The sequence below is a fragment of the Anopheles funestus genome, chromosome 2RL (assembly GCF_943734845.2).
Source record: "Anopheles funestus chromosome 2RL, idAnoFuneDA-416_04, whole genome shotgun sequence".
Classification (NCBI taxonomy): Eukaryota; Metazoa; Arthropoda; class Insecta; order Diptera; family Culicidae; genus Anopheles; species Anopheles funestus.
The window spans coordinates 46,367,338-46,393,226 of record NC_064598.1 but is presented as its reverse complement, the minus strand read 5'-3'; the positions used below and the strand labels follow the sequence as shown (position 1 = coordinate 46,393,226).

Here is a 25,889-nt window from a genome sequence, read left to right as displayed (position 1 = left end):
TTTTTCTTTTTTCGGTTACCTTTCATTTCTTTTTCTTTTGTTTTGTTTATTAATTATATGTTTTTATTATTTAGATTTCCATGTGTTTATATTTTTTATGTCCTTTATTTTTATTCTAGTTATTTTTTTTGTTTTTGATTGCAAACTTTTATTTTCTTTTGTGTATTTACAGCATTTGTAAATAGCACCAGATGTTCAAAAAAATAAAGAAAATACAGGCAACAAGGGCGAATAAATAACCTAGCGTTCCTACCCTTTGCAACTGAGGAAATAAAATAAAAAATACAATTTTAATTAAACAAAATCATACAAATATTGCTCGATGGTACATTTTGGAACGTGCATTACAATCGACCGCAACATCGACCCTGGCAACAGTCGATTCAAGCGCCCCAAAAAGCGTTACTAAGCGTGGCAACCCAAAATAGCTGCACACCGATACCAAGGAGTCATACAAAAATGGATCACTTTTGCCTCACACCGCACCCCAATCCATCTTCCGACCCTTAATTTGTTCAACCCCCCCATCGCAAAAAAACGCTAGTCATGAAATGCGAATTCTGTTTCGCGTCATCGTTCACGTACGCGTCTTAAAAATCGCATGCTTTTCCTCTTCTCTATGTTTGTCTTTCTGTCCTGGTCTCTCCCCCCCTAACCTTGCAGCCGGTTTTTTCCAGGTTTCTATGAGGCGCGACTCACAGACCCATTATCATTTGTCTCCACCGCTTTCGGTGAGTCTGTTGCGCACGATAACACTTCGTTCACTGTTTTCTTTCACACCATCATATGCTGGCTGGTGGTTTGCACCCTTATCATCGACACCCCCATGCCAGTGGAACCGAGGGGAGTGGGGGATGATAAAAGGAATGGAGAAGGAAGCAACGAAAGAGAAAAAAAAGACGTTTTTACCTCACTGTTGTCGTCGGCATTGTATTTGCATTTCTTTGCGGATGTAGCGCCGGGCGCTCCGTTTCACTGTACGTTCACGTGCACGCGCAATCTTTAACAAATAATGGCACCCGAACTGGCAGCACCGAACAGACGTTCGGAAGGCAAACAAACACACACACACAAATATGATCGCTCACGGCCAGACAGCGACGACTTTGGAGGTGCGCAACAGCAAAAGAAAGCGCTCACACATAAAGGTGTGCAGCGACGAGCGTGTTTGGTGTTCATACTGTTGCATATACCACAACTGCCGACAATCAAACCGTATGACGCAGTGCCTCTCTACACCAATTTCTGTGGCGATATCGGTGTGCTAACTCGCGCGAAAAAGTTGCGCGGTGTAACTAAGGCAAATTTCTTTAGTAGCGGTTGTTTTTTTTTATTTTCATACTCTGGACCGTTGAATGTAACGGCAAATAAACGCAGTTGAATTATTTGCTTCATTATGCTACCCAATGTGATAAAAGATTATGGAAATGGGTTTTCAACTGTATAATGTAAATAATTTGATACATTTTTTTATTCATACTCACAACAATTGTTTTGTAAACATACGTTTTTTTTTAGATTTAGTATCATATTTCGTAACATAATATAAAATCAAATCATAATATTACAATATTTTGTTGTTCCAAAACATTCTTTTTTTATACTTATTTATTATATTTTATTTTTAATACTTTAAATGTTACATTACTTTTATTTTTATTTTTATATTTTATAGTTTTGGTGTACTAACATTATTCATTTTGTACCATAAAAACTGTATTATGTTACGCATAATCGCAGTATTGTATTACATCGCCAAGCTTGAACTTTGGACAGTGTACGTAATATTGCGCGTCAACCGGTAAAGCATGTGACAAGCTGCAACAGAGATCACCTGCAAATGAACTCCGAGAGCCACATACAGCTGATGGCTGCCGTCGTCTCTAGCAACGAAATCGTAGATAAAAATGGCACTGTTTGTTTGGTACTGTTTACAAGGGTGACACAAACAACATAATCTAACACAATTGCATCTGTTTAAAAGCATCTTTTTTGACAAAAAAAATATGTTCCCACTAAATATTTTCGATCATTCACAGCGCCCGGTAGCAAACAGTTACCTGGTGCACACGTGATTAACTACCCTCATGTTAAATGTTGACGCATCGGACAACGCATTCCGTTTGTGCCATTTCATCCCGGCACAGTGAAACGGAAAAAAAGGATGCTGACGAAGTAAAAAAAAAAACAACAACCTTTTCTTAATTTAATTATAGGATCTCGATCGAAATTCTACACTCGGTTTTTGGCGAAAAAAAAAACGCCAACGAACCGGCGAGGGCTCGACGGAGATGATGCGTTCGAAAGTTAAGAAACAAAAGCAAAACATGAATTGGGTTGACCCATTAAATGTGGATGTTATTTTGGTCACACCGGTTGAACCAGTTGCTTTGTGTACATGTGTGACATTTCGAGAGAGAAAACTTGGAATATGTAAGCTATTTGAAGAGATTTCATTTGTAAAAGCTACATGTTACCAAAGATCCAGCAATTTGGAGAAGAAAAAGAGTTATTTCCCATTTTTCAAAAAAACGATCAATGGGAAAATGGGAACGAAAAATTATACAAATGATTTAAAATAAAAAATAAATTACTTGAAACCAAAAAGTCTTCATCAAATAAACGGTAGAATGAAAGAATGTTTATATTAAATAGTAAATAAAACTAAAAGATAAGACCGGTGAAACAAGCGCACGTCAATGGGGAGCAATAAATCACCGTTTTCATCCACAGCAAACCAGGTAAGTAATGGTGCATGTGCGTGTGACCATGACCGAAATTTCCTGCGAACTGTGTCACATCACAATCATGAGAAGCGTACGTTGTGCCTGATAAGCAATGGGTTCAGTTACTTCATCTTTTCAATGTTTCAAAATTTCCTCCATTCCTAACATTCACCGTTCAAACAAACGTGCGGCTATTCTAGACTATCAACAAACACATACGGCGACAGCAACTAAGCACACTTCACACCTTGGAAATAAGTACGACAGTGTTCCACTACCATCCCCACGTCCAACACGTGCTGCTTGCCATGGAGAAGTGTACGAAACCGCGTCACAAATTCCAAAAAAAAAAAATCAACGAATTCACATTCTTCGCATGAACGCTACTGATAAGCCCCAGCCAGCATGAACTTGGGATAGCGTACCGGGAGAGATCCACCACAGACCTCATAAATATGTGTTTACCCTCCCCAAAAATAGGACCATCAGACATCGAGCAGTTGCCACAGCATCGCGCAACATTGATAACAAAGTAAAGCCGAACACAGAACTGCATGTTCCCATGGCGTTATGATCGGCACCTCGTCAGCGGACGGTGACGGCGCACCTTTTCTACTTCAGGGCGTCTCCGTCGACGACATCCGTGTCAAGTGTCCCGCGCTATCGAGTATTGCGCAATAAGTGACAGCTGATAAGGTCGACTGTACGCGCGATAGGTGCAAAACCGTTCGGCGTACGGTTGATCACTGCGGCTATGATAAAGGCTAAACGATCCACGGTGATGATAGGTGCAGTAAACAAGAACACCGTACTGAAAAAGTGATGTGTTAGTTTAACATTCATGGTACGTCCCAGGGCAAAACAAATGAGGCTGTTAGCTCACTTGCTGCAAGTGACACGCGAATGATGGACATCCAAATTAGTCACACTTCGGGAAGAACCCTGTACTATAAAGAGACAATAAAAATATCCCAGTAAATATAGTGGAACGCCGATTATTCGTGCTCATCTAGACTCGTCCCCTGCCGCATAAACGAATAACACGGATAATCGGCACAACTCTTTTTATTGATAAATACCTATTAGTGTTTAGTGTGTAATGTGTGGACTTGTTTTTTCTGAACCAAGATGTTAATTTTCTTAGTTTCACTTTGCAAAATACATATGTTCTATTTGGTCGAACTTCAGCCATTAGTGTCATTTCCTATTGAGGCTTTTATTTCATGCCTTCACCGGTTTGCAGTTGATATGTCAATTTGCCTTTGGAACCGTCATTTCCGCGGATCACGGATAATGGGACAGCCGGATAAAAGGTACCCGGATAATCGGCGCTCCACTGTATCTTGTTGTTGAACTTTTACAGTACTTTTGCCAAGAAATCAGTAAGTAAGTAAACTATTTTGTTAACCTGAAAAAAGAGTGATTTTTTAAGGTTTTTTTTACAAATAACTTTAACAAATAAACCAGTCACGGAATACTTGTATTTATTCTGCCACTTTTAGGCTACAAAAATTAATTGTTTAGCTCTGGTTGCTGCACCAGATGTAGCTTGGGTCCCTCTAATTGGCCAACCTGATGATTGTTGAACACATTTTCCATAAAAAAACATTATTTTTCCCTTATCTCCTTTAAATTAAACTTAAAGAAACTAGAAAAAATTGACAGCTGTTCAACCGTGGTGAACATTTGTACTGATGTCAGGTTGATTAAAATAATTTATGTCTAAACGATATATTTGAAATGTTCTTCATTTACGTGCTAAACAAAGTTTTAACAATTTTTTGATAATAATTTGCTCGGTCCGGAATCATTTTTGGCATCAAAAGGACTACATCAGAGAGCCATTTTTTATTATTGGATAACGCTCCATCACATCCAGTATAATCAGTTTTGAAATAATCCAACCAATGCACCAGAGAGTAATAAGTTTACTGAAACGACTGTACCGATCCAGTATCATAAATATGTTTCTGGAACAGGACGACCAAGTGTTGGATTTTTGGAAAAATTAAGTGTTTCTAAGTTAAGTGACATTGACATTTAACGGACTATTATCCGTAGAAATCGATTAACCGGCGTCCCGTCCGGTCTCGAGTACCCCGAATAAACCACGTTCTACTGTAATTGGTAACATTTTAAAAACAAAAACAATCTTCTGGACCGGAAGAAAAGCTTCGATAAGCAGGGCCTTTTCCATTATCCGCTCAATATGGAAACAGACCAGTACACTGTTTCTTCTTTTATTACACCAACAAACGTATTCCTCTATGACATTGTTGTCAGTAAAGACAGATAGCTCCAGCGTACTGCAATTGCACTGAACTTTAATGCATTCCTTCCATCTTAGTTCTACAAAAATATATATTTCTAAGAGGACAATGTAAAAAAACCTTACCCTCAAGATAGCTCAAAGCAACAACAAAAATCGCACCCCTTGGTGGACGGTGAAGGGGGGATTTCCCATGACCCTTTTGCTTGAAGCGCAGGATAATTCCAACGAAGATTAGAGAGCGGGGCAATAAAATGAAATAGTTATGACACCCAACCGCACAGCACCGATTATACAATGTTGTTGTGTAAGACAGTTGCGGATTTTTCTTATCACCATGCGATGCGAAATGGCAAAATGATAATAAGTAACGTCAGACACCAGTGCGTTCAGCGATACACACCTTCAACGGCATTTGAAGAGTTAAACGTCTATAGGACAAAAACAGGCCAAAAACAAAACAAAAATATTTACCAAAAATTTATCATATTACGGTAGGTATACAATTCTTACACAAGCTGTAATATAATTCCTTTTATAAAATTATGTACCAGTACCAAAAACGTGATCCGCGCAAAGTACTAGGCGCCTCCATTATTGTTGCATTGACTAATGGAGGCGCATGGTGGGAAGAAAAAAAACATAAAGCAAACCGATAATATTGTCCATTCATACACTTCAAGCATCAAACGTATCAAAAACGGAAACCAACACAAAGAGATTGCGCACTGGTATTAGGAATTCCCAATGAAAAAAATATGGTACAAAACCGAAGTGATGCAGGTTAGTAACAAGGACGGAGACGATGGTGCCACGTGTCACAAAGAAAAAGAAGAAAACGCAAAATCATAAAGACTATTTTCTTGGCCAATTGTCTTATGTTGCCTAGGTGAAGGAAAGTTATTGGAAAGGCAAAGGGGAGCTTTCTGGAAAAGCAAAGAACCAATCACACAAAGAGATCCTTGTCTCGGGCGGGCTTTCTTGGGGTTGTCTTTGTTTACGGACGAATGAGTCTCCTGTGGACTCGGTACCGCGTAAGGAAATTGTTTCAACACGCTACACTAACGCCGACATAAGCTGCAAGCGAGTTTTTTATGAGGGTGACAATAATAAAGAGAAACGGGGTTTTTGTAGCGATTGTTTTATAGCTTTCCTTTTTTTGTGCGTACGACAAATTTCAACGAGTGAGTGTATTTTTACATGATGCATGGAATGTGCTCTGGTTGACGTTTGAAACCATTCCGATCAGTATCTTTAGCTCCATAGAAGTCATATGTTTTAATTATTGAATATTGATTTTCTGATAATCAATCCGAACTAATGTGAAATGATGAAAATTTTCCATTTTGTTTTTTGTTTTGCTTCTTAAGAACGGCCAGGTCGTATCAAAAAGTTTTTCATTTATTACACACCTTTAATCAAGTATACTTTCTGCCGGTTTTTCATTAAAGCAAAGACACCGGAAATAGTGTAAAATGATTGAAACGTTTTACTGATTAGATACTCAATTTATGATTGCTTTCGGACAAAATGTTCTCCCGGGAAACATTATACTGTTCAGACCGTTGGCCGTTCCAATTAACCGAAAGGTAAAACCCCTTCCCCCCAGGACCTGCCCTAGCATAACGTTCGTAATGGACCCATTTTACTACGGCCCACGACGGTGTAAAGTTGGAAGGAAATCTTTTACTACAAATAACAACCGCGTAGACGCGTCGGGCGATATTTCTCAGCAACACGACCATCACCAAAAAAAACAGCACATGCTAATACCCTCGAGATAGAGTTTGGAGAGTTTTCCACCAAAAAACACACACACATACACCCGCACAACCGCTTTCCCAAGACTCGGTTCCGTAAGGCTTTTATGCGTTTTAATTACAGTTCAAAGAACTGGGCGGAAAATTCGGCCTGTCAGAACGAACCGTCTCGCAGCGCAGGGAAAATCGTCGTGGGAGGATCGAGTGGGGGAGGTTTTTTTTCAAGCAAAGAGAAAGTTTCGTCGTCGAAACAGTTGGCCAAGCCGGTCGAGATCGAAACAGCATCATGATAAGAAGTCCCAGACGCCCAGTTCCAGACACCGGTTTTAGCTCTTAGCCGAATGGAAAAAAATATTTCGAGTAACGAAGGCTTAAAAATAATATACCCTTTAATACATTGGCGTAAGATACATCCTGATCTAAGATGAGGAATTTAAGAGCGTTGGACAAAAAGGCAACAAATGATTTTTGCACTACACAATATTAAATGATCAATTCAACAATTCATTTGCCCTTACAGGATGCACAAATCCGTAACGGTATCAGCTTTTAATTTGACTCGTCCGGTAGTTCTACTGTTAATGATATCTTAATTTAGTTTGTAATCAGTTTGTAAACTGCAGGATTTTGTTGTACGTTTAAAGGTGATTGAGAAGTTACAAACTTCTCCAATTTCTTGTCAATTCTTTAGGCACGAAAAGTGCTATAAAATACCATGAAAATACCTAATTATATTCTCAAAAATTGTACTCTCAAATCGGTCGTGTGGGCGCCAATCTTCACACAATAGACTCGGGGTACACCAAATCCAATCCCGAGTGTAACCTCGTACGAAGGTTTTGATTATTCAACAACAGATCGAGACTTTGACTGGTTGTAGTGCTACAAAAAAAAAAGAGGACTCTTATTCCCAGACTCGACTTCTCGCTTTTACTCTCTTCTAACCCATATTTTTGGCTTTTCAATAAAATATAATGCAACCTTTTTTTTCCATGCTACAAGTACTTACATTTCTGTTTCGCTTTATCGGCCAACATGGTGCTGCTGTTGCTACTACCGCTTGCTCTTATTTCCGATTCAATCCAATGACTAATGTGTGATTGCTGTTGATGCTGTTGCTGCTGCTGCTGCTGCTGCTGTTGATGGTGACCGGGATGAAGTGGTTGCGTTGGTAGTTGCTGCTGTAGATGCTGTGGCTGGTACGGTTGGTAGCCCAGCGTTGCTGCCGTATTTGGTAGCTGCTGCTGTTGCAGTAAATGCTGTTGCAAATGCAGCGTATTCGTATGGTAATGATGATAGAACGGTTGCTGCTGCTGCTGCTGCTGCTGCTGCTGTTGTTGCTGATAGTCCAGCTGATCTTGGGACTGAGCACGGCTAACCTTTAGCGATTTGAAGCCATAAATGATATTGTCGTTGATCAGCGAGTCGAGATCGCTGCCGAACAGCAGATCGTCGATGTTCCGGTTCACGGCAAGTATCCGCTTGCCGCTCCCCCCGCTCCCACTCGAGCCACCCTCGTCCTCCCGCTCCTTACTGTCGCGACCCGCTGCCTCGCCCCGTCCGGTACCGATCGAACCGTACTGCGAGCTACCACCGAGCACTTCCGGCACGACCACCGAACCGGCTATGCCGTTACCACCGCTCGACGTACTGCTGCAGCTAGCGCTACTGCCGGCACCACTGTTGCCACTGATAATGCCACTGATACCACCGTCGGTACCGCCGCTACTACTGCCGCCGCTACTACCGGCACTGCTGGTACAGTCACCGCTCTGCACTACCACTATGCCACCGATTGGATCGTCCAACACCGGCGGACGGGATTCTTCCACACCGTGCGCGAACTGGCGCCTGCCGCTTCCCACCACCCCAACGTACGACGCCACCGGCAACACGATATGTACACCCTCCTGCTGCTGCAAACCAGCGGTTTCACCGTAACCACCACCACCACCGCCCAATCCACCACCTCCACCACCCGCACCACCACCACTATCGGCACTGGCCGTTTTCGGGACAGCCGGTTCCTGTTGCTGCCGCTGGGCGCCGCTCGTCGTCCTGACGCGTCTCACTCGTCCTTCTTCGCCTCCTCCACCTCCACCTCCACCACCTCCTCCTCCTTCGCCTCCGCTGCCACCCACACTGCCTTCGTATCCCGCCGCTACTTCTCTGCCAACCGCACTGCCACCACCGAGACGTGCAACTTCCGCAAACGTTGCCGCCGCTTCTTCCGTTGCGCCGGTTCGGTTCGTGTTGCCGCGTCCGGAAACCCCACACCCGTACACGTCACCACCTTCCGCACCGTCACCAGCGTGCCCGTGAACTGTTGCTGCTGGGCGATCTTCGATCGCGGCCGCTGTTAATGTGTTGCCGTAACTATAATTTCTACCGTACTGTAAACTTTCCACTTTTGCACGTAAATGCACTGCCTTGCCGAACTCGTCCTGTCCAGCGACCGTACTGTGTTGCTGCACGATGGTATCGGCGCTGCTGTCACTACCGATCAACAAGTTGCTGCGGACGCGTCCGTTGGCCCGGCGTGATGTTCCGGTTGCACGTGTTCCGCACAAGGATCCGGCTTCGTAACGATCCGTGCTGGTGCTGTTGCTGCTGCCGAAGCCACCGGTGGTAATGGAATCGATGGCGTTGCAACCACGGCAACGACCACCACCGATACCGCCTCCGCTAGTGTTGAGTAGTGAAGCCAATCGTGGGGAAACTATCATGCCCCCGGCAGACACACACGCCAACACACTGCAGCAGCACACATACCAGAAACCCCTTTACACACGCACGCGCACACGCACACACAGACACACTTGGCTGGACACCAGTTGGTTTTTTGGGGCCCAACTAAACCAACTTAAAAATAAAACGGAAAACAAAAATAATAATAACGCAACTGAAAGGATGCTTGAACCTTTGCTGGAATATTTGCAACGATGGATAATGCACCCAGGCAAAGCATACAACCAACAGCACCACTGATTATTTACTGAAACAGAACTTTCTCCCGTTGATGCACTTTACACACTTCTTGGCGACGATGTGCTTTTCTGCTTCTTTCCTTTCCTTTGCGCGGCTCTGCCTATTGCTATCTTGTATTTTCTTGCTCACATTTCACACAGCTCTCGTACGGCTTTCAGATTATCATACACTGACATTAAACCTAAAATAGAAACAGTAAACCACGCATCAGTACACTGCACAATAACAAAACAATAACACCAATATGTTGTGTGGAAAATTCCAAACTACACCACAAGATCGATTTAATTACACACAACAAAGAGCACACAACGCACTTAAGGTGAGCTCTAAGCTAAGCAAGCGTTTTGCATCTGGTGTGGTGTGGTGACCACCGCCATAATGACAACTTCACTAAGAAATCTTTGATGCTTTGCGGGTATGTGTATTTATGTGTGTGTGTGTGTCGGTTACAAAGGAAAACTTTTCCACCACAACGGTTCCGCGGTACAGGAAGGATGTGTATTTGACGAGCACAATGGACGAAATGCCAGAATGAGTCAGTGGAAAATCAACAGGCACTACGTAAGAGCGAGAGTGAGATATAATAAGAGAGACAGAAAGAGAGAAAGAGCGAGAGACTGGAGCAGACGATGAAGCAGTTTATTAGAAGTGTTCTTCAGCTGACTTGTGATTGAGATGCGAATGCCAATCTCGAATGGTGATAAAATCTAAAAAAGAAGAAAAAAGAAAAAAAGAAAATTGATTAAAAAATTGGAAATAGAATTTATTTATTTAAAAAAGTTTCGTGTAATAATTTATACAATAAATACAGTTTACTCATTTTTCAATACTTCTTTAATTTCAAAAAGTCAGTGAGAATTTTTGAATTTTTTCACAATTTTTACTGTCATCGTACGTAGCCGTTTTGTCTTCAGCACAATCTGGAATGACCATTTTGGTGTTCGAAAAGTCTGTTTTTTATTTCAAAACGTTGTTTATTTTTCAGCTAAATCAATGTTGATTAACGAGCCATGTACGATAACAGGAATTTAATTAGAAATTAAAGGAAAAATATCGATTTTAGTCTTACATTAGTTATCTTTAATCCCAAAGATCAATCTTTTTTGCAGACCACTAAACTGCACTACTACTTGTAACGCTCAGAAGGGATTAATTAAAAAAGGGAAGTAGATGCGAAATTCTATTACATCAACAATATATTAGCAAAACTAGAAAAATAAAGATCAACCCAACAACAGTTTGACCTAGTTCTAACGCGACACGCGCCTTCACGAGTTCAGGAATAATTTCAAAGCCCTCTTCCAAGTATTACGTCCCACCGGGCGCAGAGCTTGAACTTTGTTTACAGCAGCCGCGTCTTTATACACGGCTCACTTTCCAACCTTTCTACCCTCGGCCAACATCACACAACGGCAGCAAAATTCCGCTATTAGCAATCGGATTAACGTAGGGTGTAACGTGCTATCGTCATAGCAACCTGTCTATTGCTATGATTATTTTCATTTCAATCTTTAACAACACTCCCTTCCCTTTTTCTTCCCTGCTGAACATCACCCTGGTTCCTACTACCGATCACTGATTATCCTCTCTTCATACTGCACCTACTGATGACGACCCTTGCAGCAGTGGTGTTCCAATCCGGATTACGAACAGCGTCAAACAATGCATTGAAAGACACTTTGTGCAATGTGTAAAGCCATTGCAGGCAACGAACAAAACAAATCCCGCATATTCTAACAAACAAATCAAACCAGATAATAGCGATCCATCGTCCGATCGGTTCGGTACGCGCGCCAACACTTACTCAAACTGAAATATACTTAGCACTGGCAAGGGGGGGGGGGGGAATATATTCGCCATACCTCAGGAAGAAAGTGCGCAGTAAGACGAAGTGCAGCGGCAATGATTTCAAACAGTGATAAGCAAAAAAAAAATCATCTATTAGGAGTACAAATAAGTTCATGGCGTTTCCTATCGATATTTGTAGCATTCGTGTGAACAATTGGTTGTTTAATTATGATTTAAAAGATTTTCCGTCACATTCTACGACTGCTTCCCATCTTACAGGCTATTTATGGTTTTTGTGATGAAGAGAAAACGGCTCATTTGCCACTATCAATGCAACGATCAATTTGTTTTATGTTTTCGTAATTCAAGAAATACTGATCAGCCGGATCATCCTTCAAAGACCGGAACAAAAAGACTGAGAACTTCCCACTTCCTTCTTTCGCAATCGTCAACGCCATACGCATCTATAGATTTCGGTAAACCCTCTGTGATCTGTTGGTTTGATTGTAGCAGCTCATAGTAGAACATATCCTGCTGGTCCCACCATATAAAGAAACTGTACTTCTTGCCATGAATATTCCCTTTAGCTGTCGATGATTCAATATTTTTCAATTATTTTAGATTGTCGTATGAGACCCATCTTTCATCGCTAGTCATATCTCTGTACAAAATCTTTTCCGATGAAGCAATTCTTCCGTTATTTTTTGCAATATCTTAATGAATCTTTCCCTCTTTTCTCTCTCTCTCTCTCTCTCTCTGTCTTGTTGGCTTTAACGACTTCTGATTTTCCCACGTAGCCAGATAGTTAGTCGACGCTACGGGGAGACGGTCAGGATGGAATTTGTTTCACGGTCCTGTCGTGTGAAACTGGGGCAGTTTATCACATGTACCACCGGGCCGCCCCAAACCCAAGATATTTATTTATTTAACATATTGCTATTTATTTAACATACTGTTTATGTCGTTTAGACGTGTTAGTATTTATTTAAAAAATTCAAAGGAACGATTGACAATCTCATTAAATGTTAATTGCAGTTCTCAAACAGCAACGTGGATTCTTGAGGTGTCTAATCAGTGTCGTGCGAGAAACAGCAAATTCTAGAGCTGCTGTTTTTACTGCTCTTCCATTCTTCACAGATTTCAGTGCCTGTTTCATCTGCTGGGAGCTCCATGATTTTCGGTTGCACTTGCGAATGTAATTTGTTGGCATCTATAAACCATAAATTGATAACAAAAGCAAAATGGATCAAACTATTCTGTGTCCATCTTTACCTTCAACAACGTGTCCGTCTTTCCCACTTTGTTTTTTTGTTATAATTACCGTTTTTCACCAGGAGTGTGCTTGGTACTCCAGACAACCCGTTTACTTCCTAAACCGGCCGAAAATATTACTTCAAGACGCAACAGAACTTGACACAAGTAGTAACCAAATTACATCCACTAGCTGGCTGAGGAGGAACACTTTTGGGCATTACCCAATTTTAAGAGATTGACAAATCTGACTTAACAGTTGTTCTCAAATGTTTTGCTCAAAATGTTGCTGCATAATTTAAATATTTTATAAAATTGTTTTTCCCATAATTATAAAAGGTGTCCATCTTTCCTCGCAGTGTTCGTCTTTACCTACCTTCCCCTATTTCTAATAGCAATAATTCACCGGATGAAAGGAACTCTAATTCTATAACACAAAACGTACAATACAAATAAACAATAGTTAAAGCGACTTCTTTTTTTAATTTTCGTTACAAATTTAGGTCGAACGTAATGCAACGCTTTGGTACATACTCAGTTGCAGCCGCAACGCTTTGGTACACACTGTAGGCACCAAATGGTGCAATAAGCATGAAGATACCCATGGATTACCATCTTATCTTCATTCGTTCATCGATGTGTGTAATTTTGAACGAAAAAAAAAATAATTCCACCAAAAACCCTTATCGCTCGGTGCACTAGTTGGGCAGAACAATTATCAATGCAGAAAACCCCTTTCGAATATGGAAGCCGATACATATAGAGCAGAAGATAGAAAGGGAAAGAATAGTGATGGAGGAAAATCGATACACAGGATCGATGAAATTGACGTTATAATGGATATGGATATCCTTATCTACCAAACCATGAATTGAAAGAGACGCAGAACGTTCGTTCTCATTTTTCACTGCTGCTTCAACATGTGTACCAGTTGTGGACGAATGATAAAGCGGTAGAATGAAAGACGCGGATGTACCTAGATACATTAATCACGTCAATAATCCGTGCATAATGTTTCGTCTGAAAAATACCTTAAAACTTCCTTTTAAACCATCGTGAAAGATTTATGAACGAAAAACAATTTTATCTTAGTTTGAGTTGTACATTTACACACAACATTCATTCTAGTGATATTGGTTTCGTGAAAATTATTCAAAATCAAGCCCATGATTCACTTGGCCGGAAAAAAAACTATTGTAACGGAAAATTAAGTCATCGGTTAACATTCGCCCATGCGGCAACGATTGTTTCTACCAACACACGCGCGAATGTGCGTTGCATGCAGAACCATACATAATGGAGGCGCCCAGTATTGCGTGACAAAACGGAGATCCCAACACATGTGTTGGAGGGGTCTTTTTTGTTGTTGTTGTTGGTAGCCTCACGATAAGAAAGATGGCACCAAGATGACAAAATGCTTGCAACATCTGACGACGCTTCGGCCAATGCCAATGGCGAAGGATTCTGGCCGACAGTTGGAGAAGGTTAATCTAGCGTAACACATTCTCAAATGACCTGTTACATGGATCATTTGGAACGGAGCCATCTTCGTCGTCGTCGTCGTCATCATCGTCCGTACCGGTTCGGACGGTGTCGGTTCTTCTTCCGCCAGGCTTGTGTTCGACGAAAGCGATTAAATGGAACCGGTGGTGAGTGAGACACTACCGAATACGAAATTCTTCCCTTGCTTTTGTCCTTTTTTTTACTAGTGCAACTCCTTTTTTAAGTAGAGTTATCCTTTGAACAAATGACGAAAAAAAAAACAATTTGATAAATTGGACAAAAAAATAAATCAAATGTTATTAATCTAAATTTGAGACATCTTAATCGTGTTTTATTGTTTCTATCTTAACATTTTAAAGGTGATTTATTTATTTTTAATAGCATGTTAGTTTTGACGTTGGAAATTTAATCCACCGAACCAACACATGTGAACAATTTTTAAGTCTTTCGGTAGCGATAAGTGCGCAGCCAAGAAACAAAATACGCAATAGTGCGACCAATCATTGTACTGCTTATTTTTTCACTTTTTTGAAAATAAATAAAATAAAAAAATAACGTCTTAATGTGTTACGTTGTAACTCAAGAATAGTCGAATTAATTGAAATCGATAATGTGTGATGATTTCTTAAAAGCTTCTTTCATCATCATCATCTTTTGCTCTTTATATGTTCCACAATCGTTTCTTCTACTTTACTTCACTAACTGCTCCTAAGCTGTCGCCAATATTCCAATATTTGTCGTGAAGTAATACAAAAGGTAGGAAACCATTGTGAGATCTTTCCTTGGGTAATAATGTATGGAACGGGATATAGATTAGCGACTAGACTCAATGGGCTACTCCCTGTTCCTTTTGTATCTCTTGATTAATTCCATTTCATATATATTATGCACCCACATCAACACGCGCATACATTGCATTAAGTTGCATCTGTACGGATGCAGTCCGCCCATCGGTAACTATGTCTGTAACTTAAGCGCAGAAAAAGCGTTACGAGCGAGATACTGAGGAATGCAATCAAATTTAGCCATACAGACTGCAAACCTTAACACCAAACGGAATAGAGAGAGAGAGAGGAAAGGAGAGAGAGAGAAATAAAAAGAAGAAAAATATAGAAAAACTCCACCAAGAGCAGGGCATTACAACGGGAGAAAAAAAAGTAAACTACTTAACGTTACTGATTTACGTGCCAGACGCCAGACCGTCCGAAATAGACCATGAGATTGAGGAGCGGAAACGGCTCCGCATCGCATACGAATGAAGCCCTTTTGCTAGAGTTTAGATTGGTGGCCCTTTTTTTTCGCTTCAACTTTGCTGCAGATTTCAAGTGTGTCAGCACTAGTACAAAATTCCATCCGCCCATCGTCTAACCTGCAACTTCGGACGCGTTTAGTACGGATGCAGCCGTAAAATGGGAGCGCAAAAATGCATCTGAGAGCAAGATGGAGAGACAGAGCGAGCGAGTGAAATGGCGCCATGGGAGACACAGCAAGATGTGTGTGGGAGCGAATGAGTGGGCAAGGTTTCATAAATTCATCTTCACCCGCGCTCAGATAGAGCAGATGCGTATGGGAGGCCCGGCCCGGTTCCGGTACGATGAAGAATGCAATTCTAGCACCAGCAGCACTCCACTCGACTTGTTCCGTGTGGTGGAGTTATTGGAATGCACCATACGAACAAGGCGCGCCCCACACAACTCTTTCTAAAACCAAAAAAAACACACACAACTTTGTAGATTTCTGTCGATTGTTAATGTTAAAATTTAGGTTTTTTTTGTTACAAATTTAATCGAGCATTTCTTATTGGTGCATTGAATTGAGGAGTGCAACTGCACTAAAACACTACCGGAGACAAACTCCCTCACACATCCTGGAACTTTTCGTACGCGTTGTACGTGTGTTTGTGTGGGCTACATGGCGGCATATTGCGGTCATTTCAAACGTTTCAATAGACATCGAGGGTACGTACCTTCCCTTATGGGAAGCGCGGCGTGAGAAGAAATGCCATGCACGATCGTGAGCCGAAAGTGAGATGAGGGAGCCAACATGGCAACGTACTGTGTTACCATCCTCATCTTCATCATCGGCACTACTACCAACGTACGAAATCTAAGCAGGCAACACACCAAAACTCAGTTCACATTGCGTGACGCTTTGTGATGGTTGCTATTTTAGTGGCAGATCATGTGCCGTAAAGCTTGCGAGAGCTGCGCAAAACTTTCCATCCACCAGCCACGATCTAGCGCTTCCGCTTTAGGCCGCTCATTCGTAGCGGCCTATCAATGAACCAGTGAAGCTTTCCATTTCCTCCGTCCAATTTTAACGGATCTGGGAGCAAAAACAGAAAAAAGGGCGATGAACAAGAACAGGCACAATTTTCACACAATTAATTTACTCCCATCCGCAGACCAGTGGAGTCGGTGTTGGCTCCCACAGCATATGGTTAATGGGTGGGGGGCAAGGAATGTTGTACGGTGTAGTACGGTGGAATGCAGGGGAGGTTTCTAATGGGTGATTTGTAAATGACCTTGGGAAAGGCATTACTTCACGCACCATACGGACTGGGAATTGGGCGACCTACTTTCCCAAAAACTCACAACCAACTTACAGCAGCTGCTGCTGGTGAATGAAGCAACAGCACTAGCAACAAACAAAAAAATATCCTAAATCTAAACGGAAACAATTTACTGCTTGGGTACGGTTAATGCAAGTGTACCGATATGCTTGGATTTACAGCACACGAAATGATGTGGTTCCGGTTTTGTTGTTATTTTTACACCACCGCATCATCATCACATCTTCAACGCAGTTTACTGCGATAGCGCGAATAGATTTGAGCAAACCATGCAGTCGCGTTTAGAATATTCCCTCCGTTGATCGAGCAGCATACGGCACACATCGATATGCACCATATACCATCATTCCACACCGGACGTCCGAACACACTTGCACCATCAGTGCAACGAACGCATCATGATGGATTCCTCTCGAAAGCAATATACAGATTGCTTCCTCTCTCTCTCTCTCTCTCTCTCTTTCTCTTAACTGCCGTTGCTTCATCAACACAATAATAACAACCCGCACCGTGTCACAGTGTTTTCGTGTTTCGCTCTGCGAAAGATGATGACAGTCACCGTCCAACGCCGTTGTTGTCGATGATGCAAACGGGTGTGTTTGGTAGTGGTGCAAGGCAGGAAGGGAAAAGAAATTCGCTACAGTTGGTTTTAACTGAGCACATAAGAGAACGCAAGAACGCATCAGAGCGCCGACAGACGGCAAGCGTGCGCACACACGCTCATGCTTCTTGCTCTCACCATAAAAAAAAATCCTACACTCTTCCCCTCTTCGTGCACACGCTCGCACACTTTTGCCTTTTCTTATATTTACGCACACACACACACATACACACACCCATCCACACAACCACATGCACGCAGCATAAGCTTTTTTTTGTTTCTTCCCGGGGGGATGAAGAGAATTGACCGAATTCAGCAAACCACGGATGAAGTACGCAAAATTGCGTTAACACATTTTACAACCATTGGCTGTTTACTAACGTTTTTGAATTAAATTCTTTTCGGCCTTTCGCACATGCATGGGACATGCTGTGAAAACACACTGCAACGCAACTTCATATTCGTAAACTATTGAGACATTTTTTTTTTGGTACTAACCACTCTGTCGGGTACGCACACGCACACCCAGCACCATCCGATGGTATGCCGATATTCACTTTTGCAGGCGGAAGATCCGCTCGCGCCCTGGGTTCACTTTCCACCGGAGATAATACAGCGGGGATGTATTTTGCCACGAGCGAAATTTGATTTACTTCTTGCTGCTTCGGCGAACAACATTCGAGCTTATCCGCCAGCATCCGAAATCACGCACACACACACACACACACCAACACACACACAAGCACTAAGCAGTGATGTTGAAGCCCTTTCTCTTCTCACTAACACGCTCACACTTGTGCGCACACACCCCGTCGCCGTCGTCACAACATACTCAAACATTACCCGCTGAACACAAAACGGGATGATAGTGCGGGGTTGAAAATTTCGGCACGTTGATCGGTCACACACTATACAATCCACCTCGATTCCGCTTGCGTTTGGTAAGCAATTGTGCTTATTCTTCCGTTGCGGAAGAACAATTTTATCACTAGTTCACCCACCGTTTTCTACGCGCGATCTTCCACGGTCCGAAGTGCTGTTCACGATTCGCGTCCGTGTGTATATCTTTCTCAACAAGATGGCGCGGCTCGGTACGTCGAGTATTGCACCCTGGCGAGCATAAACACACACGCCGAAAAGTGCCGAAGGTTTCGAACAGGGCACGAGCCTTGTCGAAATTGGGTATTATTTTCGAACTTCGGACCTGCGACCCAACGAACAATTAGTGCATTTCGTAGATAATGAAAAAAAGGGGCGACAAGTCGGGAAAATGTATCTTTAAATTTAGCGCTTAAAAGGTCGTTATTGGAGGCATTTTTTCAAAAAATTTAATTATATTAAAGCGTTTTAGGCAAGATATGTTTATTCAAATTTGCTCCCAATTTTTGCTTCTTTATGGCCCAGCGAAACACATTGGTTGGGAGATATTTCTTTATCCGAACCTTGAAAATGGGGTTAGTCTTGTAATTCGACAGGCCCCGGACGACTCAGCTCGTAAAGTCCTTTTATACACAAGAGGACAGGCAGACAGACAGATAGAAATGCGATGAAGTGATGGCGTTGATGCGTCCTCCAGAAAGGCCGTTATTATGGATTGACAGACTACAGTACTGTCAATGCTGTTTAGCTGTTTAACACGTTGTGTGCCATGTCTATCATTTTTGATAGACAGTGAAGTTTCCTGGGGGGCCATGTCTATCATTTTTGATAGACAGTAGTCGTCATTTTCAAACTGCAATTTCTCCGCGGTGGCTGCACTTTTCTACTTACAACCTTCGGCAAATATTAAGATAAGACTTTTATGAAACTAATTATATAGTTGGTTTTCGCAAATCTTCAGTCCATCAATTTATAAAAGTATATTTTTGGGATGCCTTTTTTCGAAAAATCTTAACGTTTTGTTCATATTGCTATCTCTTATATCGCGCCGTTTGATCGTCTGCAGTGCGAGTGAGACAAATATATGCTTGAACAACAGACGATGGAACGGCGCAACACAAGAGATAGCAATATGAACAAAACGTCAGATTTTTCGAAAAAAGGCATCCCAAAAATATACTTTTATAAATTAATTGACTAAGGGTTTCCGAAAACCAACTATATAATTAGGTTCATTAAAGTCTAATCTGCATATTTGCCGAAGGATTTTTGTAAAAATGTGGTATCTCCGCGGAGAAATAACAGTTTGAAAGTTACATTTCCTGGGGGGCCATGTCTATCAAAAATGATAGACAGTCAATTTGTAAACAAAAACGCCGTGGCCTGCTAGGAAACATCACCAAAATAAGCGTGGCACACAACGTGTTAAAGAACTCCTACAGCAGAACACCTCGAAGAGGTTGTAGCGCCTGATAGGTGTTCTTCTTGTCTTGACGACCTCTAAGGTCATGCCGGTGATTTCTGGCTTCCTAGATTTATTGTGACCATCTAGCCGGACCGTCAGTCCTTGGTCCGGATGAGATTTGATCCCCGGCCCTGTCGTCTGAAACCGTCGCCGTTATCGTATATACTATCCGGCAGCCCAATATATAAGATCACAAAAAATAAATTTTACTTTTTGTATTTGGCCTAGAAACATCCGCAGATACGTTCACAATCGAACGGGAAAATACTGATTATTGCATATGATCCAACTATAGGTTGTTGTATATGATATAGATTTTAACGATTTTAATTGAAGCTATTGTTTCGACTTGACAGATGCTGGTACACTACAGAAATATATCAATTTTATCTACTAAACGGAACTTGTTGATTGCTTTCGCCTCATTTTGTTTGAACCTTTTTTGAACCTTTTTTCTCCCTTCGAATATCACTTTCGAAATGTAAATATGAAAAAATCATATTGCGCAAACTGTCAGCTAATATGTCCAATAGCGAATCAGTATTCAGGGGCATGCAACCCAGTTGTTTCATTGTTTAGCAATAATAAAGATTTAAACATTCTCATCTTACATACACGAAAAAAAGGTATGTAATAGTGTATTTATAAATTTCCATTCATTTCTTGTACACATAGCTCATCTCCCTTTCTTCAAAACGCTATTTACCATTTGTTTTTTCTGTGTTATTACCAATGCTATGTTGCCAGCCACTGAATGTAGGTTGAACAACTTTGTTTTGAATTTGTCGTCGTCGTCGCCGTCTTCGTCGATGGAAGGTGGTGGTAAAAGGTGGGAAAACTGTGTAATGTGCCAGTTCCGTATGTGCGTAGCGTACTTTTAGTGGAATTTTCTTTGACCGAGTGTGACGGAAATCTTGGGAAGATAGGGTAACTCTGCCCAAGGCTCTCGCGTTCAGTCACAGTCCCAGTTTCCCGAGAAAAACAACCACCACAATCTGCGTGAAGACGATGTCATTTTTTAGTTCACGCGACCATGAAGGCTACGTTGGCAGAGAGGAACATATGGTACGGAATAGTGCAAACAATGGAACGATTTGTGTTATCTGATTCTTTCTTTTCCGCAGCGAAAGCTCGAATCTGCCAACTCCGAAGATGATACCGATATGGTGGAACTGGCACTCGGTGGACTTCACATCGCGGAAGGCGTACGGCCCACGGCGGGTGGTCCTTTTTCCGCTCTTACACCGTCCATGTGGCCACAGGACATTTTGACAAAGTTGGGGCAACCGGATCCGGACGAACCGCCGAACCATCAGCCCGACTATCGTTTCGACGAGTTTGGGTTTCGCGTGGAGGAAGAGGATGGTCCGGAGCCGAGCTCGAACAAGCTGCTGAGCATTCCGTTCATTGAGGATCCAGCCCAACGTTTGCAATGGATTGCGCATTTAGAGTTCTCGCACAACAAGGAAGCGACCGAGCTAACGTGGGAAAGCGTCGACGTGGTGCTACCCCGCACAGAGAAACTCCGCTCGATGGTGCGCGCCGGCATACCACACTCGCTCCGGCCCCAGATGTGGATGCGGCTGTCCGGGGCACTGCAGAAGAAGCTCAAATCCGAAACGAGCTACCAGGAAATCGTGAAAGCTTCCTCCAACGATCAGCTAATGACGTCGAAACAAATCGAAAAGGATTTGCTACGGATCATGCCCACGAACGCTTGTTTCAGCTCGCTCAATGGCACTGGCGTGCCGCGGTTGAGGCGCATCCTGCGTGGAATCGCCTGGCTCTATCCGGACATTGGCTACTGTCAGGGGACGGGCGTCATAGCGGCATCGCTGTTGCTACTGCTCGAGGAGGAAGATGCCTTCTGGATGATGGCCACGATAGTGGAGGATCTGCTGCCGGCCTCCTACTACTCGTCCACCCTGCTCGGCATCCAGGCCGATCAGCGCGTCATGCAGACGCTTATCGGCAACTATCTGACGGCGGTGGACGAAACACTTAAAAGCCACGACATTGAACTGTCCCTGATTACGCTCCACTGGTTTCTGACCCTGTTCGCAAGTGTAGTGCACATGAAGATACTGCTGCGCATCTGGGACTGGTTCTTCTACGATGGGTCGATCGTGCTGTTCCAGCTGACGCTCGGGCTACTCAAGATAAAGGAACCGAACGTGAAGAATCTGGAAAATTCGGCCCAAATTTTTAACTCACTCTCTGACCTGCCGGGTGACATCGACGATGTGGAACATCTGTTCGCGGTATCGCTCGACGTCGGTGGCTCCCTGTCGCCGATGGTAATTGAAACGCATCGTCGCCGTCACCTCGCGTACCTAATGGCCGATCAGGGTGGGCTAGTGGGTAATCCGGAAGCGGCCTCAAACCTTCCCAAACAGCAGCTCGTTCGTCGGCAGATGAAAAAGTCCAAATCCATGCTGCAGACGATCCTGTTCGGTAATGGCACCGAAGGGGACGATGAGCTGAAGTGTAAAAACATCCGCACTACCGAGCAGCTGGTGGATCTGCGGGAAGCAATCCTGAAGGTGGCCCGCCACTTTCTCGCTATCGAACCGAAGCTGGCAGCGCACATTAAGCTGGTGGCCGATTACGGTATGGATAGTCACGCGAAGGATCACGAGAATTATATAAACGTGTCGCGAACACGGAGCCGCCGTGCGAAGGCACTGCACGACTTCGAGCGGCACGATGACGATGAGCTGGGCTTCCGGAAGAACGATATCATCACGATCGTGAGCCAGAAGGATGAACACTGCTGGGTGGGTGAACTGAACGGGTTGCGCGGTTGGTTTCCGGCCAAATTCGTGGAACTGCTAGACGAACGTAGCAAACAGTACAGTTGCGCCGGGGACGATGCAATCTCGGAGACGGTTACGGATCTGGTACGGGGCACACTAGCACCAACGGTCAAGCAGGTGCTCGAGCACGGCATGAAGCGTCCATCCTTTCTCGGTGGACCGTGCCATCCGTGGCTATTCATCGAGGAGGCAGCAACGCGCGAAGTCGAGAAGGATTTTGAATCGGTCTACTCGCGGCTGGTGCTGTGCAAAACCTATCGTCTCGATGAGGACGGTAAGGTGCTAACGCCCGAAGAACTGCTGTACCGTTGTGTGCAATCGGTCAACCAAAGCCACGATGCGGCACACGCCCAGATGGACGTGAAACTGCGCTCCCTGATCTGTCTCGGGTTGAACGAACAGGTGTTGCATCTGTGGCTGGAAGCACTCTGCAGCTGCACCGAGATTGTCCAGAAGTGGTACCAACCGTGGAGCTTCGTCTACTCGCCCGGCTGGGTACAGATCAAGTGCGAGTTGCGCCTGCTGTCGCAGTTTGCTTTCAATCTTAATCCAAACTGGGAACTGCCCGCCAAACGGGAAGCCGTCCAAAGTCAACCACTTAAGGATGGTGTGCGGGATATGCTCGTGAAGCATCATCTCTTCTCGTGGGATCTCTAATGTTCCCTGTCCTCCGGTTGGTTTGTACGCATATGTGTGAAGTTAATGTTTTGTTTTAGTTCGTTTTTGATTCGTTTTTAAGTTCCGGTACACTAACAAATGTTTTATGGCTATGTTTTAACTAGGTTTGAATTTTTGCCGCGTCCTACATTCCCTCCTACACCGATCCGGTGTTGTTCATATATTCTCAAGTCTGTTTTATAGTGTAAGAATTTTAGCCCTTTTTCCGTTGTTCCCCATCCCGTGAGAAGTTGCTAGAAACTTTGTAAGATTGTTGATTTTTGTTACTCAGCTCCTCCCTTTTTTTTAGTCAATTGCACGGATTCATCCGTGTTCATGTTTTGTTTCCTTAGTTCTCTGTGTGCAATAACAGTATTACAACTTAACTCGTACTCCTCTACACCAGGAGAAAGTTCTTTGTGCAAAAATGAACGTAATGTGAGATTTTAAAATATCGTTCTACCTAAGAACCTGTTTGATGTTTATTTTACGAATAATTTTTAAACTATTTTTATAACAACTTTTTTTTTATTATTATTATACAACTAAAATAACGTGCTTGATATGGTGATTGTGCCCTTGCAGGGATCAACTCATAATCCTCAGATCGATCGTCTTCTTTGATTTTATTTTGTACTCTTTTTCTGATCGTTTAGTTGCTAATCCCGGTTCCTCAATTACCAAAGGAAATTGTGTCACTGGTTTGATCCTAACTTTAGCTTTACCCAAGCACTGCAGAAGACGGCAAATCCAGAACTAACCTTTCTCGTAGATAGACGATATGCTATTGATTAGGTGTGCGTGCGTGTGCGTGTGTTTTATGTACTATAACAACGTTAATGCAAAACCAAACTACAAAGTACAGAGTTCAAATATAAAGCGCTTCTCTGCCTTTTAACCTACACCGAGTCAAGAAGCGAAAGCTAACGAATCAAATATAAATTCATATGTATGGAAAACATATTGTACACAAAAAAATGCCTCTGCAAATTATACAATAGTAAAAGTGAATATAATGTTCCATAATGGTTAGTAAGCGTATAAGTGGGAAAACAAGGAAAGAAAGGCAGTAAACTATTATTTTGTGGGGAAAAACGGATAAACATGATATCGGACCATGTGGCGAATGCTTGTTTTTGGCAATATGCTGTTGGAACAATCTTCTCTGTGTTCTCTGTGTAAACTAAAAGATGCTATGAGACAAATCGACAATTTCATATCGCTCTAACTTTTCATACACTCCAGTACAGTACAGCTTAATTAAACAAAAAAGGAAAATGTTTTTGCGTACCACATCACTGAATGATTTAAATAGTCAGGCGTGTCAAACTTAACAAAAACAAATAGAAACAAATCGTTGTCATGTTACTAACTTCAGTTTGTATTATTTTTTGTGTCTGGTTAGACCTTAATTCTGCTTTAAATAAATATTGAAAATATTCATAATAAAACACAAACATTACAATGCGGCAATACGTGCACAAGTTAATAAATTGTGCATGGCAATGACAGTTCAGAAGAAAAATCGAAAACATGGAAAATTTGGCAACACTGACAAACGCACGGCTTGACTTTTTTTCTCGTTTTGCTTGTACCGCTTGTCAAGCCGAAGCGGTTTTCGGTTCAAAACATAAACTTTCCGCAAGCGGACCAAACGCTCCGGGATTACTTTCTTCCAATTGGAATTGCGTTTTTTCGCGTGTACAGCAGAACGATGTTTTACCATGTAAGTACACAATGAACGATATTATTGTGCTTTACAATTGTTTGTATAAACTCTCACCCATCATTCGTGCTCGTTTTAGATATCGCTGGAACACGAGATTCTGCTTCACCCAAGGTATTTTGGCCCGCAACTAATCGAAACGGTCAAACAAAAGCTTTACACCGAGGTCGAGGGCACTTGTACGGGCAAGTACGGGTTCGTGATTGCCGTCACGACCATCGATGATATCGGTTCCGGTACGATACAGCCGGGCCAAGGATTCGTGGTGTACCCGGTCAAGTACAAAGCGATCGTTTTCCGACCGTTCAAGGGTGAGGTGCTGGATGCGACCGTCAAGCAAGTGAATAAGGTGGGGATGTTTGCAGAAATTGGACCTCTGTCCTGCTTCATCTCGCATCATTCCATCCCGGCCGATATGCAGTTCTGTCCTAATGGTGCTCCCCCGTGCTACCGGGCTATCAATGGGGAGAGTGTTATAGCGGCAGAAGATAAAATACGGCTCAAAATTGTCGGTACCCGTGTAGACGCGACCGGTATTGTAAGTATCGCACTTACGTTGGTACATTATCGATGGATACTAGATGCAAATTTTAACACTTTTCGCTTTTACAGTTTGCGATCGGAACGCTGATGGACGATTATCTTGGCCTGGTAGGCAGCTAATCATGTAAGGGAATTAGTCAACGCCGAAAACTGAAGGACGATATGTGTTTTAAGATATGCATTTGTACGTAATATTAAGGATCAAATATATGCACCGGAAAGCAAGCTTTGCGGACACACGTAACTTTCTGTTGAATCTTCAAGACTAATTCCAAAGGAAAATATAGAAATTATTGTGCCCTCAACAACCTGCCACACCTCGGATAACGTGGCCCGTTTTCT

At 42.7% G+C, this 25,889-nt stretch overlaps 3 protein-coding genes across 9 annotated transcripts in view; 2 read left to right on the top strand and 1 right to left on the bottom strand.

Annotated features, from left to right (window-relative positions):
- Window positions 1-18,692, bottom strand: part of LOC125765399 (serine/threonine-protein kinase minibrain) — a 54,671-nt gene extending 35,979 nt beyond the window's left edge. Inside the window, exons 1-3 of one of the 6 annotated variants that reach the window (XM_049430457.1) lie at window positions 17,960-18,087; window positions 10,411-10,453; window positions 7,765-9,924 (exon numbers count right to left, since the gene is read on the bottom strand). In XM_049430457.1, coding sequence (XP_049286414.1) covers window positions 7,765-9,481 — 1,717 coding nt within the window. In that variant the 5' untranslated portion in view covers window positions 9,482-9,924; window positions 10,411-10,453; window positions 17,960-18,087. The other 5 variants (XM_049430454.1, XM_049430458.1, XM_049430456.1 and 2 more) reach the window with 5 other exon arrangements.
- A 1,672-nt stretch (window positions 18,693-20,364) lies between these two features.
- Window positions 20,365-24,310, top strand: LOC125765415 (small G protein signaling modulator 3 homolog). Of its 2 annotated transcripts, XM_049430522.1 has the most exons (3): window positions 20,365-20,431; window positions 20,553-20,870; window positions 20,930-24,310. In XM_049430522.1, exons 2-3 carry the CDS (start codon window positions 20,814-20,816, stop codon window positions 23,276-23,278), a joined length of 2,406 nt encoding a protein of 801 aa, XP_049286479.1. In that variant the 5' UTR covers window positions 20,365-20,431; window positions 20,553-20,813; the 3' UTR covers window positions 23,279-24,310. The 2 variants fall into 2 exon arrangements, with proteins under 2 accessions (XP_049286479.1, XP_049286478.1); XM_049430521.1 differs by lacking the exon at window positions 20,365-20,431 and having other exon boundaries at window positions 20,480-20,870.
- Window positions 24,311-24,862: 552 nt separating this feature from the next.
- Window positions 24,863-25,791, top strand: LOC125765481 (DNA-directed RNA polymerase II subunit RPB7). The gene is made up of 3 exons (XM_049430683.1): window positions 24,863-25,004; window positions 25,084-25,542; window positions 25,617-25,791. Exons 1-3 carry the CDS (start codon window positions 24,993-24,995, stop codon window positions 25,665-25,667), a joined length of 522 nt encoding a protein of 173 aa, XP_049286640.1. The 5' UTR covers window positions 24,863-24,992; the 3' UTR covers window positions 25,668-25,791.
- The last annotated feature ends 98 nt before the right edge of the window (window positions 25,792-25,889 follow it).

Coding starts and splice junctions, on each gene's coding strand:
- LOC125765415 (XM_049430522.1), top strand. CDS start 20,814: ATGTCATTTTTTAGTTCACGCGACCATGAAGGCTACGTTGGCAGAGAG. Junction 20,871..20,929: donor TTGGCAGAGAGGAACATATG/GTACGGAATAGT, acceptor TCTTTTCCGCAG/CGAAAGCTCGAATCTGCCAA.
- LOC125765481 (XM_049430683.1), top strand. Junction 25,543..25,616: donor GTGTAGACGCGACCGGTATT/GTAAGTATCGCA, acceptor TCGCTTTTACAG/TTTGCGATCGGAACGCTGAT.